At 46.2% G+C, this 11,143-nt stretch overlaps 1 protein-coding gene across 1 annotated transcript; it reads left to right on the forward strand.

Moving 5' to 3' along the window:
• Positions 1-1,549: 1,549 nt before the first annotated feature.
• LOC112107066 (zinc finger protein 883-like) lies at positions 1,550-9,767 on the forward strand. Its single transcript, XM_026657641.2, has 4 exons — positions 1,550-1,583; positions 4,808-4,921; positions 5,270-6,899; positions 7,022-9,767. Exons 1-4 carry the CDS (start codon positions 1,550-1,552, stop codon positions 7,077-7,079), a joined length of 1,836 nt encoding a protein of 611 aa, XP_026513426.2. The 3' UTR covers positions 7,080-9,767.
• The last annotated feature ends 1,376 nt before the right edge of the window (positions 9,768-11,143 follow it).

Genomic DNA, 11,143 nt, shown 5'->3' on the forward strand with positions numbered 1-11,143 from the left:
GGAGGCTTTTCCCACCCATTTTATCTGCGGCCATTTGTCCTTGTTTAGGTGGGAAATTGTTGTCCTGACTCCTGAGTTATTCCCCAAAAGGGGTCAGGGGTTAGTGGATGCTGTTTGAGGGAGCCCTCAGACACAGCTGCCTCTAGAGTGGGGTGGGGCTGGCTGTTCACTGCCAGCAACAGGGCATGGAAGCGGCATTTTCTAGCATTTTGTTCAGAGACTTTGTTACTGGGAGACTATGGCCTTGTCTACACTAAAGGGAAAAGTCAATCTAAGCTATGCAATTTGAATTACGTGAGTAGCGTAACTCAAATTGACGTAGCTTAGATCTACTTACCGTGGGATCCACACTATGTGAGGTCAATGGGAAATGCTCTCCTATCGACTCCCCTTACTCTTCTCAATCAGGTGGAGTACAGGAGTTGACAGGAGAGTGATCAGCGGTCCTCCCGTAACCCCTTAAAAATGTGTCTGTGGGCTTAGCCCTGGTGGGAGGGGCCAGGTCTACCCTATAATAAAGTGACCAAGCATTTTCCCAGCATGGCAGAATCTAGGATATCTGTTTGCAGAGAAAAAGCCCGGCGGGGGAGGGAGCAGAAATCATGATGTGAAATTAACTTACGCCAGTTTTGAAACATCTGCAATTGCCCTTCTCACCCTGCCAGGCTGCAGAATGACGTCCATGTTTCGCTCCAGCTCATCCCATCCTCCCATGGGACAGGGAAGAGAAATGGCTGAAATGGAGCCGGTTCAGGTAGGGATTATTGGACGGTTTGCTGGTGGGTTCCTCCTGGAGGGAGAGGGACAGCAAATCACAGGATGGGGGAATGTTTGGGAATGTTTGCGTAGTCTACTAGGAGGTTGGAGCGGGCAGGAAGTTCACAGGGTGGAGAAAGGGAGGAGGCCAGGCAAACCTATTGGGACTTTTTAAATATGTGGCTTAGATTCTAGGACCAGACCCATGAGACTGGAATGTGGAAATGCCCTAATTTGTGGAAGAGGAAACAACCCACTTAGATGGGGCTAGGAAAGCTGACCAGATTCCCAGTGCTGGAGCCTGATCTGACTAACCAATGGTGGATTTGAAATATGAAGGGGGCACCCACCAGTGTGACTTAGGGGAGATGCGCCTCCCATCATATCCAGCTCCTCACAATGAGGAGGGTGTTGGGCTTCCTACCAGGGAGCTCTCCCTGGACCCTGTGAGGGGCTCCATCTCCTGTATCAGTCTCTGGCTAGTAGATGTGTGATGGATCTGCTGGGACTGGGAGAGACAAGGGGCTTCCTGTTTGTTTCCTCATCCTGGTGTTTCCTGGATGCTCAATGTGGTGTGGGGTGAGACTTTGTTGACTGCGAACCTCCAAGAGCTTCCATTTGATTGGCTCCTTTCCCCCCATGAATAGTGGTGTTCTGACTGGGGCAGCAAGTACTGAGTGCGGGGCTCTTGCACTTTCAGGGGCCGGTGACTTTCGAGGAGGTGGCTGTGTACTTCACCAAGGAAGAGGGGGCTCTGCTGGACCCCGCTCAGAGAGCCCTCTACAGAGACGTCATGCAGGAGAACTATGAGAATGTGACATTGCTGGGTAAAGGATTCCTGTCCCCTCGGTTCTTAGAAGGGGAAATGCAGAGTTAAGGTTCATGTCACCCCCACAATGCAACCTCAACTCTGCCCTGTTTCAGCAACACCCCAACATGGCAATGACACATACCAGCACTCTACCCTCCACTGCTACAGAACACTTCGGAAACAGAGCACAGGAGCGGTATAGCATAAAGTCTAACATCATCTTTTTGCTAATGCAAAACTTGGATTTAGGTTCCATGTAGGGAACAGACGTTTCTGACACTTGGCTGGCAGTCAAACCCTGATCCCACTCCACACAAACCATCTCAGACGTGCAAAGTGATATCACCCCTTTACCCTCTCCCTGAGGATTCCTTTTGAGTCATTGCCTTCACTTTGCCCTGACTGAACCCTGGAGACCACTAGCACATATGCCACCAGGCTGCTGACAGTCTCTGGGACAAGAACACACCCTCGTGCACCTTCACTGACACAACCTACAACACTCAGCACGGAAATGGGGCAGACATGGTCCCTCAAGGTTCACATGCACCTCACTTCATATCACAGTCACAGCTCTGCCAAGCTGTTCCAACTAATCCGTCCTTCATCAAATTACAGCTCAAGATGACACTGCACGCAGCTGGAGGGCATGCAGATAAATGCTAGTATTCCAATCTCTGGAACACAACACAAACAGTGACATGTTATTTTAGTCCTCCTTTGTCTCTATTGTAGATTTATAGACTTTTATGGCCAAAAAGGACTATCCGGTCATTTAGTCTGAGCTCTTCTATAACACAAGACACAGAATTGCATCCATTTACTGCTGTACTGAGCTGAATACCTTGTGTTTAACTAAAGGGTCTTCCAGAAAGGCATCCAGTCTTGACTCGAAAACTTCCTGAGATGGAGAATTCTCCACTTCTCTTTGCAGTTTGTAAACCTTTGCACGAGCCTTACTGAACCTTTCCCAGTGGCTAGTGCCAATTCCAGGGCTATGGCAGGGGCAGAGCTAAGCTTGTATTGCAGGTGTGGCATGTACTTTTTAACTCTTCCTTTCATAGTTTTCAGAGGTTTACGTTTAGCTGCCATGCACATGTTGAAAGGACATGAATCAGCACAGGGCAATTTGATCTTTGAATGAATGTAGTTTATGGGTATTTAATTACCTTGATTTTTTTAATGTTTTTTTTTTCTTTGCCACTATAACTGTGTCTACTCTAGAGCTTTTGCTGGCATAACTATGTTGATTTTTAACATTCCTAACCGACAGAGCTATTCTGGCAAAACTTTTAAGTGCAGACTGGGAAAAAATGTGGGTGCGGATTTTAGATCACTTTAAAATATTACTCTTAACCTGAACATTTTGTTATGAGAGGGCAAAACTTCCTAGAAGAATATCTGCAGGATGCAAGACACACATTGTCTGAAAGGTAGTAGAGGCAGGGCTCAGTCTCAAATTCATGAGTGTAAATCAGGTTCAGTGGCCACAGCACATCCCCTTGAGCCAACCTGTGACAGCAGATTGCTAGACATCCTCTAGCAGTTAACAGAGATTTCATCTTGCTGCACTAGTGCATTCAATGGCGTTGACTCATCAGTTTGGCTTGTGCTGTTCTAAATTCCAAATTCTACAGTTATTAACTTTTTTCACTACTGGTATCCCAAAGAGGCAGTAGGTGCCATATATTAACTGAGATAAATGCTAAGTTACTGAGATCAGTTGGGGGACAGTGAGAACCATAGTTTCAGCCCCAGCTCCGTGCAAGACAAAATTACAAGAGCAAGATGATTTTATAAAAAGCTGTGTAGGATGGTGTGTGGGGGGGCTGTATTTTAGGAACCTCTTGATCAAGTAACCCCTTATTTGGACAATTAGCTCTTCCCTGAATGGCTGTGAAAAATGTGTCCAATCCAAATAAACGTGTGAATTTGAGAGTAGTTAGGATAGTTGGTCTGTAAATAGAAAATAATGCTTCCATTGAGCTAGCTCCTGCCTCTCGGGGAGGTGGATGACCGATGCCGACGGGAGAACCCTTCCCGTTGCTGTACGGAGTGCTACGCTGAAGCACTACAGCAGTGCAGCTACAGTGTTTGAAGGGTAGACAAGCCCTGAGCTACGACATTCAGTGACACCCCAGTCCCTCCTATTCCTTACTGCGCTGAATCCCACCAGCCCATGCTCAATGGTCCCGGGTTTCATTCTGTGAATTAGAAGCCAATCCAAGGTGACTTATTTTATGGCTGGTGTCTTAATTTTCTGGGACATGGAGTTTGTGTCTCTGTGTTTTAGGAGCCCCTTTGATGAGCAGTGTCTGGCTGTGTCTTCCCTGCTAGGGTTGCCAACTCTCCAGGACTGGCCTGGAGTCTCCAGGAATTAAAGATTAAGTCATGTGATGAAATCTCCAGGAATACATCCAACCAAAATTGGCAACCCTATTCCCAGCAGAGATGGGGCTAGTTAAATCCCTCATAAGTAAGGCTACGATTTAGTCACAGAGGCTGCGGAAGTCAGGGAATCCGTGATTTCCAGAGACCTCTGTGAGTTCAGCCTGCGGAGGTCGGGAGCTGTGGAGTACCCCCACCCATGGGAAGCCCCGAGCGTCTGGCCACCATGGGCGGCAGAGGAAACCCCGCAATTCCAGGCTGCCGAAGAAAGCCCCAAGCTCCCAGCTGCTGCGGGCAGCGGGGCCCCCGGAGCTGCAGGCGGTGAGGGTATCCTGCGGCTCCTGGCCGTTGCAGGTGGTGGGGGAACCCAGCAACTCCACACCGTCGTGGGTGGCAGGGGCCCCCCAGAGCTCCAAGCCACTGCAGGCAGTGAAGCTCCCAGCTGCTGCAGGCAGCAGAAGGCCTGCAGCATCCAGCTACAGGGGGCGGGGGGACCTGGAACTCTGACACCTAATGGAGCCCCAGAGCTCCCAGCCAGCCAGCAGATGCTCAGCCATCACAGGCGATGTGGGGACCTGCAGATCCCCATTTTGTCAGGGATATTTTTAGTAAAAGTCACGGACAGGTCATGACGTCTGTGAATTTTTCTTTATTTCCTGTGACCTGTCTGTGACTTTTACTAAAAATATCCCTGACAAAATCTTAGCCTTACCCATGCACGTTTGATCACCTAGGGAGCTGCCCCCAGGATTTTACTGGTTAAAATGGGCTGGGGTTAAAGTAATAGAATCTTCTTTGTGACGAATGTCCCATGAATTCCCCGATCTCACTTGTTTTCTTTCCCCTGAGCAGGGTTTCCAGTTTCCAAACCCGATGTGGTCTCCCAGCTGGAACAAGGGGAGGAGCCATGGGTCCTGGATCTCCAGGGCTCTGTGGAAAGAGGGATCCTGAGAGGTGTCTGCATAGGTGAGGAATCATTAAATCAATTCCAGAACTCTCAGTGCCTGAAAGAAACAGCTGGGACTCCCTAAAGAGACCCTGTGAGCTCTTGGAATTTGGGATTATCCCCAGGAGGTATTTTATCCTCAGGGCAGCTGTCAAAAAGGCTTCCTATGGCTCCTGATTGACACCTGGCAGTCGTTCCCTCCCTGATGGGAGGTGGAGGTAGAATTGGTTCCCTCCTCTCTCCCCTCTGGAGAAGAGTTTTGGAGAATTCAGCTACTAGTTCTTTTTTTCTCTCTCTCCAATTCTAATTTTGGTTTGTTTTCCCCTTTTCCATCCCTGTTTCTGAGGTTTCTCTCTCTATCCGAGCAGGTACTGGGATGGTGAATGAGAATGAGGAGCAGAATCCTCAGCAGGAAGATGCTGAGCAAGTGGAACCACATGGGGGATTATCACAAAGATCCAAAGGGAATGTGTCCAGGCATCGTGTGCAGGGAAAAGCCTGTGAGAGGGAGCACAGGCCAGAGAGAGAGCAGAGAAACCAGCCCAGAGAGAAAGAGGGTAAATCCATTTATTGTCAAGGAACTCACAAGGACCTCAAGCAAATCACAGCCCAGCAGATAAAACCTACAGGAGAGAGAAAAAACACATGCACTGAGTGTGGGAAAACCTTCACTCTGAACTCCACCCTCATTAGACATCAGATGATCCACATGGGAAAGAACCTCTACAAATGCTGTGAGTGTGGGAAACAGTTCAGTGAGAAATCAAACCTTATTAAACATCAGACAAGTCATACAAGAGAAAGATCCTATCAGTGTTATGAGTGCAGGAAAAGCTTCACTCAGTGCTCATCCCTTATTAGACATCAGAGGATCCATATGGGAGAGAGACCATACGAATGCTGTGAGTGCGGGAAAAGCTTCACTGTCAAATCAGATCTTAATAAACATCAGAGAATCCACACAGGAGAGCGACCTTATGAATGCTGTGAGTGCGGGAAAACGTTCACTTGGAGCTCAGCGCTTATTAATCATCAGAGGATCCACACAGGAGAGCGACCTTATGAATGCTGTGAGTGCGGGAAAACGTTCCTTCAGAGCTCAGGCCTTCTTAATCATCAGAGGATCCACACAGAAGAGCGCCAGTATGAATGCTGTGAGTGCGGGAAACAGTTCAGTAAGATTTCAAAACTTATTAAACATCAGACAAGCCATACAAGAGTGACACCCTATGAATGCTGTGAGTGCAGGAAAAGCTTCACTAAGCGCTCAACCCTTATTAGACATCAGAGGATCCATATGGGGGAGAGACCATACGAATGCTGTGAGTGTGGAAAAAGCTTCACTGCCAGATCAGATCTTAATAAACATCAGAGGATCCACACAGGAGAGCGCCCCTATGAATGCTGTGAGTGCGGGAAACGGTTCACTTGGAGCTCAGCGCTTATTAATCATCAGAGAATCCATACAGGAGAGCGACCTTATAAATGCTGTGAGTGTGGGAAAACGTTCCTTCAGAGCTCAGGCCTTATTAATCATCAGAGGACCCACACAGGAGAGCACCTGTATGAATGCTGTGAGTGCGGGAAACAGTTCGGTAAGAAATCGAAACTTATTAAACATCAGACAAGCCACACAAGAATGACACCCTATGAATGCTGTGAATGCAGGAAAAGCTTCACTCGGAGCTCATCCCTTATTAGGCATCAGAGGATCCACACAGGAGAGAGACCATATGAATGCTGTGAGTGTGGGAAACGCTTCACTGTCAAATCAGACCTTAGTAAACATCAAAGGATCCACACGGGAGAGCGCCCCTATGAATGCTGTGAGTGCGGGAAACGGTTCACTTGGAGCTCAGTGCTTATTAATCATCAGAAAATCCACACAGGAGAGCGACCCTATGAATGCTGTGAGTGCGGGAAAAGTTTCATCCGAAGCTCACACCTTAATAGACATCAGAGTCTTCACAAGGGAGATACACAGCATAAAAACTTTGTGTAGGGCAGAAAAAATACATTTTTAAAAAGACATTTGCTAATTCTTACATAGTGACCTTTTAGGGCTGTTTGCACCATTTGCATCACCGTGTTCTCACAGTTTCCTCCTTTTCCTTTTGCAGGTCACTCTTCTCAGGGGTGAATCCCGTGGTCCTTTCTACTAATTCTTTTCTCCTGTGAGTCATGGGAGTGTGTCCCTCCTGCCAGGAATGTCCATCAGCCCTTGCTGGGGGAAATAGGGGTGACCTCAAGTAGCTACACTGAGCAAAAATCGACCTTGGCTTTGTCTCCTCTAGGATTTTCCATGGAGTTGGCCTGCTCGAGGTAGCTATCCACATGTAAACACACAGATAGCTTTGCAGTGTTGACATAGCCCAGGTACAATGGTTGGGGTTAGCTAGCACCTTCCCCTTTGACCTGTCCTAATCGACACCAATATTCATAGTCTAAACAAGCCCTGAGGCTCACATTCAAACTGTCACCCTACCAGCAGAGCAACTGTTAGTCACCAAGTTCCCCCTTTGGCAACAGATTGTCTCATTCCCAGTTGTTCTCACGCTGGTCCAGGTTGTGCTGGACAGCAGGTTGTTGGTTTTTTCACTATTTTTCATATTTAAAATATATTTAAATATAACAAAGAGGAGGCGCAGCAGTGGGACAAATGTATCGTTTCGGCCTTTGTGACAAAGGAAATGGGCTGAGTCAGATGGATTCCCTCCTTCTCCATGACCATCACTATGCCTGTTCCCTCCAGCAGCGCTGGTGTCTGTGTGAGCCACAATGGAGTTTATCCTCCCTTTATTCTACCCCCCACCTCCCAAAGAGTCTCTGCAATTTGATCCTAAATCCAACTCATTAGGGCTAGAGATGCAAGTGTCACAGACCTGGATGGGGAATTCCAGTGGATCCGAAACACAGTGTGATCATTCTGTGCTTTTATCCTTGTTTCCATCTATTGGCAAAGCCACTTCTGGACATTTTCCTGCTGATCTGGGATTGTCAGCAGATGAGAAGGGTGGCAGTTTTCCTCCATTACGATGTTGCTAATTATTTTTGTAAATAACACGACTCCATAATAATGAAGTGCTGTTGAATGAAGCAGGTTTGAATGGATCAGAGGAGAAAATGATGGGGGAATCTGCTCTCCTGATTATTTTTGAGTAATCAGAGGTAATCCGCTCTGGAATTTCATTTTGTATGAAAGAGAAAGTGACTTATACTGCTCTGTGTTGCGGATTTTTCTCTCTCTTCTGAAGGCCATTTCGTCACATTATTGAATATTAGTTCTCTGGGATGTAGCTCGGATTTATCAAGGACTTTGGGACAAATGACTGTTTGCTAAAAGAGTCCTTCCTTATTTTAGTTGTGTCTTTCCCCCACTGCTGCATGATGACATGAAAAAAACTCAAGTGCAGTTCACATCAGGAGAGGATGCTCCAAACCGTTGGGCATGCTGCCAAGGCAACAGTAGTGGGTTTAGGGCTCCACTCTGAAATGGTGAACAACAGCACACCCCAAATTGTGCAACTAACTGAAGTAACTGGGTGCATGTGTCCTATGATTTGGGAAACGCTGTCCCTGTCTGTGTTGATTTGGAAAAAATAGAAGTTCATTTCTGGTGAACTTGCCCATGAGAGAGGCTGCAAATGTGCACTACAATGAATTCCGTGTTGAATGTGATATAGCTGCAGAATATCTATTTTTAATATACTCTGCTCCTTTGGTGACTTACAGGGATTCTGATGCAGGAGTGTTTCTAGTCCCTAACTTAGACCTGTGCCACCAGTTCAGATAAACAAATTGGGTGTGTTTGGGGAAGCCATTCCTCACTAACACTGCTCACATTTTGGGTGGTTTTGTAAAGGATTCAATTCCAGAGAAGTGTAAATGTACCCTGACCATGGCCAAGGATTTGGCAAGAACTCAGTTTGATATAGAAGGCACCCAGTAGTTGATTTTTGCCCCAAAGAAGGAAGCTGTGGTGAACTACAGTCCAGGTAAAACTGTTTGTTTTTTAACACTGCTCCCCAGTTCAGTGTCTCAGATTACACTCCCAAAGGATGTCATGGCTCAATTGGAAGGTCCTTCACTATTTGGATCCAAAGTTCCATGAGGCAAAGTGAGAAATAGTTGATGCCTTCAGAGGACATTCCGTCGCCAGCCTGATTGGGCAACAAGGCGTTTCATGCTGTTGAAATGGTGGTAACTGATGAGGGAATGCATATGTCAGGTTCCAATTTCAGACTGCTGGATATACAGACGTTGAGTCCTGATTTTAGGCTTTTGTCTCGTAGTTTTGCTCTTGTGTCTTATGCAGTTGTGCCACTTTGCCTCAACTTTCTGCTTCTTTGAAAGAGTGGAAGGTGTGAATATAGAGTTGAGGTCCTTTTTCTCATGATGCAAACCTTCCCACATAGCATGAGACCCCTTCCACTAACACTTATGTCCAAAGCCCCAGAGATAAATGAACTCACAGATGTGGAAAGCTCCTATGCTGGTGTAGATCACATTTACAGAGTGCTCACTTGGTGGAAATGGGGATTAAAAGGAAACTAACATGTATGATAAAATTTTATAATCTTTGAATATGTTCTTGTAACCAGTGAAAATGAAATTACCAATGAAGTTAATTTCAGGTTAAAGCCTAACTTAGTGATAACCTGAATTATATTGGAACACTGTGACTTGCATCGGTTTGCTTTTTGCAAGTAATATACGAAGTGGTGGCTAACCCTAAAAAGTTTATTTGATGTAAAATACCCCTGTGGACTAAGGCATTCTGCAGTACATCATCACTCCAAGGTTGAGGTGGTGGAATGTGTGAGAAAACTAGTTTCAGAGTAGCAGCCGTATTAGTCTGTATCCGCAAAAAGAACAGGAGTACTTGTGGCACCTTAGAGACTAACAAATTTATTAGAGCATAAGCTTTCGTGGGCTACAACCCACTTCTTCGGAAAACTAGTGTATAGGAGAGCACAGAACCAGACTTCAGTTGTTTCTATTTCAAATGGAATATGTTTTGACAAGCTTTAAAGTAAAATTATGTAAGGAGACAAGTTGTGAAACCTTTTACCAAATTAGACTGTACGGGTCACTCAATTCCCCTCTTCTCTGCAAAGCAAAGATGTATAATGTCTGTCATGAGATGTCCCTGGTTCTTTTTATGAATGGCAATGGATGCATGATGCAATAGGTTTTTTCTGTTGTTGTTTTTGCCACCTGTTATTTTTATGGGAGCTGAGACCCCTTTTCCTCTTTTGAGGAAACCAGCTGTTATGGCTCAGCCTTTTAACCCTCAAGCCAGGCTATGGAAACCTCCTCCAAACTGTCCTTGGTATTTTCATTTTTGAGATCTTTGGGGTTCAAATCTCCACATTGCACGTGGTTCACAACAACCGATCTTTTAAGAAAACTGCTGGGTTAAGTGGGACTCTTCCAAACTGACGATAGCCCAAATTCTGCCTCACTTGAAATGGATCCGGCCACGTTGTCTGTAACCAAGGCGTCCTTCACTCCTCATTTGCCCGGAGACTTCAGAGGAGTGACTGTAATGTGGGGTGAGCTGGAATCAACCAAAAAGACCAAAGTAAAGGTGGAAGCCCTTTTGTACCAGCAACCTAAGAAAGACGGACATGCCAGGACCCCGGAACTGATCCCTTCTGGGGAAAGAAGTCTTAACATCAACAACAGGCTGTGCCAGCCTTGACCTGTCTTCTCCTACCTGAGAAAGCATGCGAATGTGGAGTACTGAGCCTGCGACCCCATCTCCTGAGTCCTTGACTGCAGCTCTAGCTCCTACTCTGAGAGTCCAGAGTTAGTCAGTTGTCCATTTCAGTGTCTTGTTATTTTTTCTATATTTCCATACTTGTTTTCATTAACTGGGAGATGCCCCAGCCTTTCTATTCTACTTTGGTGGTCGAGTGGGGCTCAGCGTGTGCATGTGTGTATGAAACCTGCCACATCCACGCAGGGAAGGAGCTACAAATAATAATTCCCTAATCTAAATAAGCCTAAAATGCTGCCCTACAAAATGATAAAATATGTGCTCCTTGTTCTGTGAAAGTGTTCTAAGAACCTAAGCTGTCGGATATATACTGTTAAATACCTAAAAAGAACAGGAATACTTGTGGCACCTTAGAGACGAACAAATTAATTAGAGCATAAGCTTTCGTGGGCTACAGCCCACTTCTTCGGATGATATGCATCGGAAGAAGTGGGCTGTAGCCCACGAAAGCTTATGCTCT

This window comes from Terrapene carolina, unplaced genomic scaffold (assembly GCF_002925995.2).
Source record: "Terrapene carolina triunguis isolate 2854851 unplaced genomic scaffold, T_m_triunguis-2.0 Scaffold257, whole genome shotgun sequence".
Classification (NCBI taxonomy): Eukaryota; Metazoa; Chordata; order Testudines; family Emydidae; genus Terrapene; species Terrapene triunguis.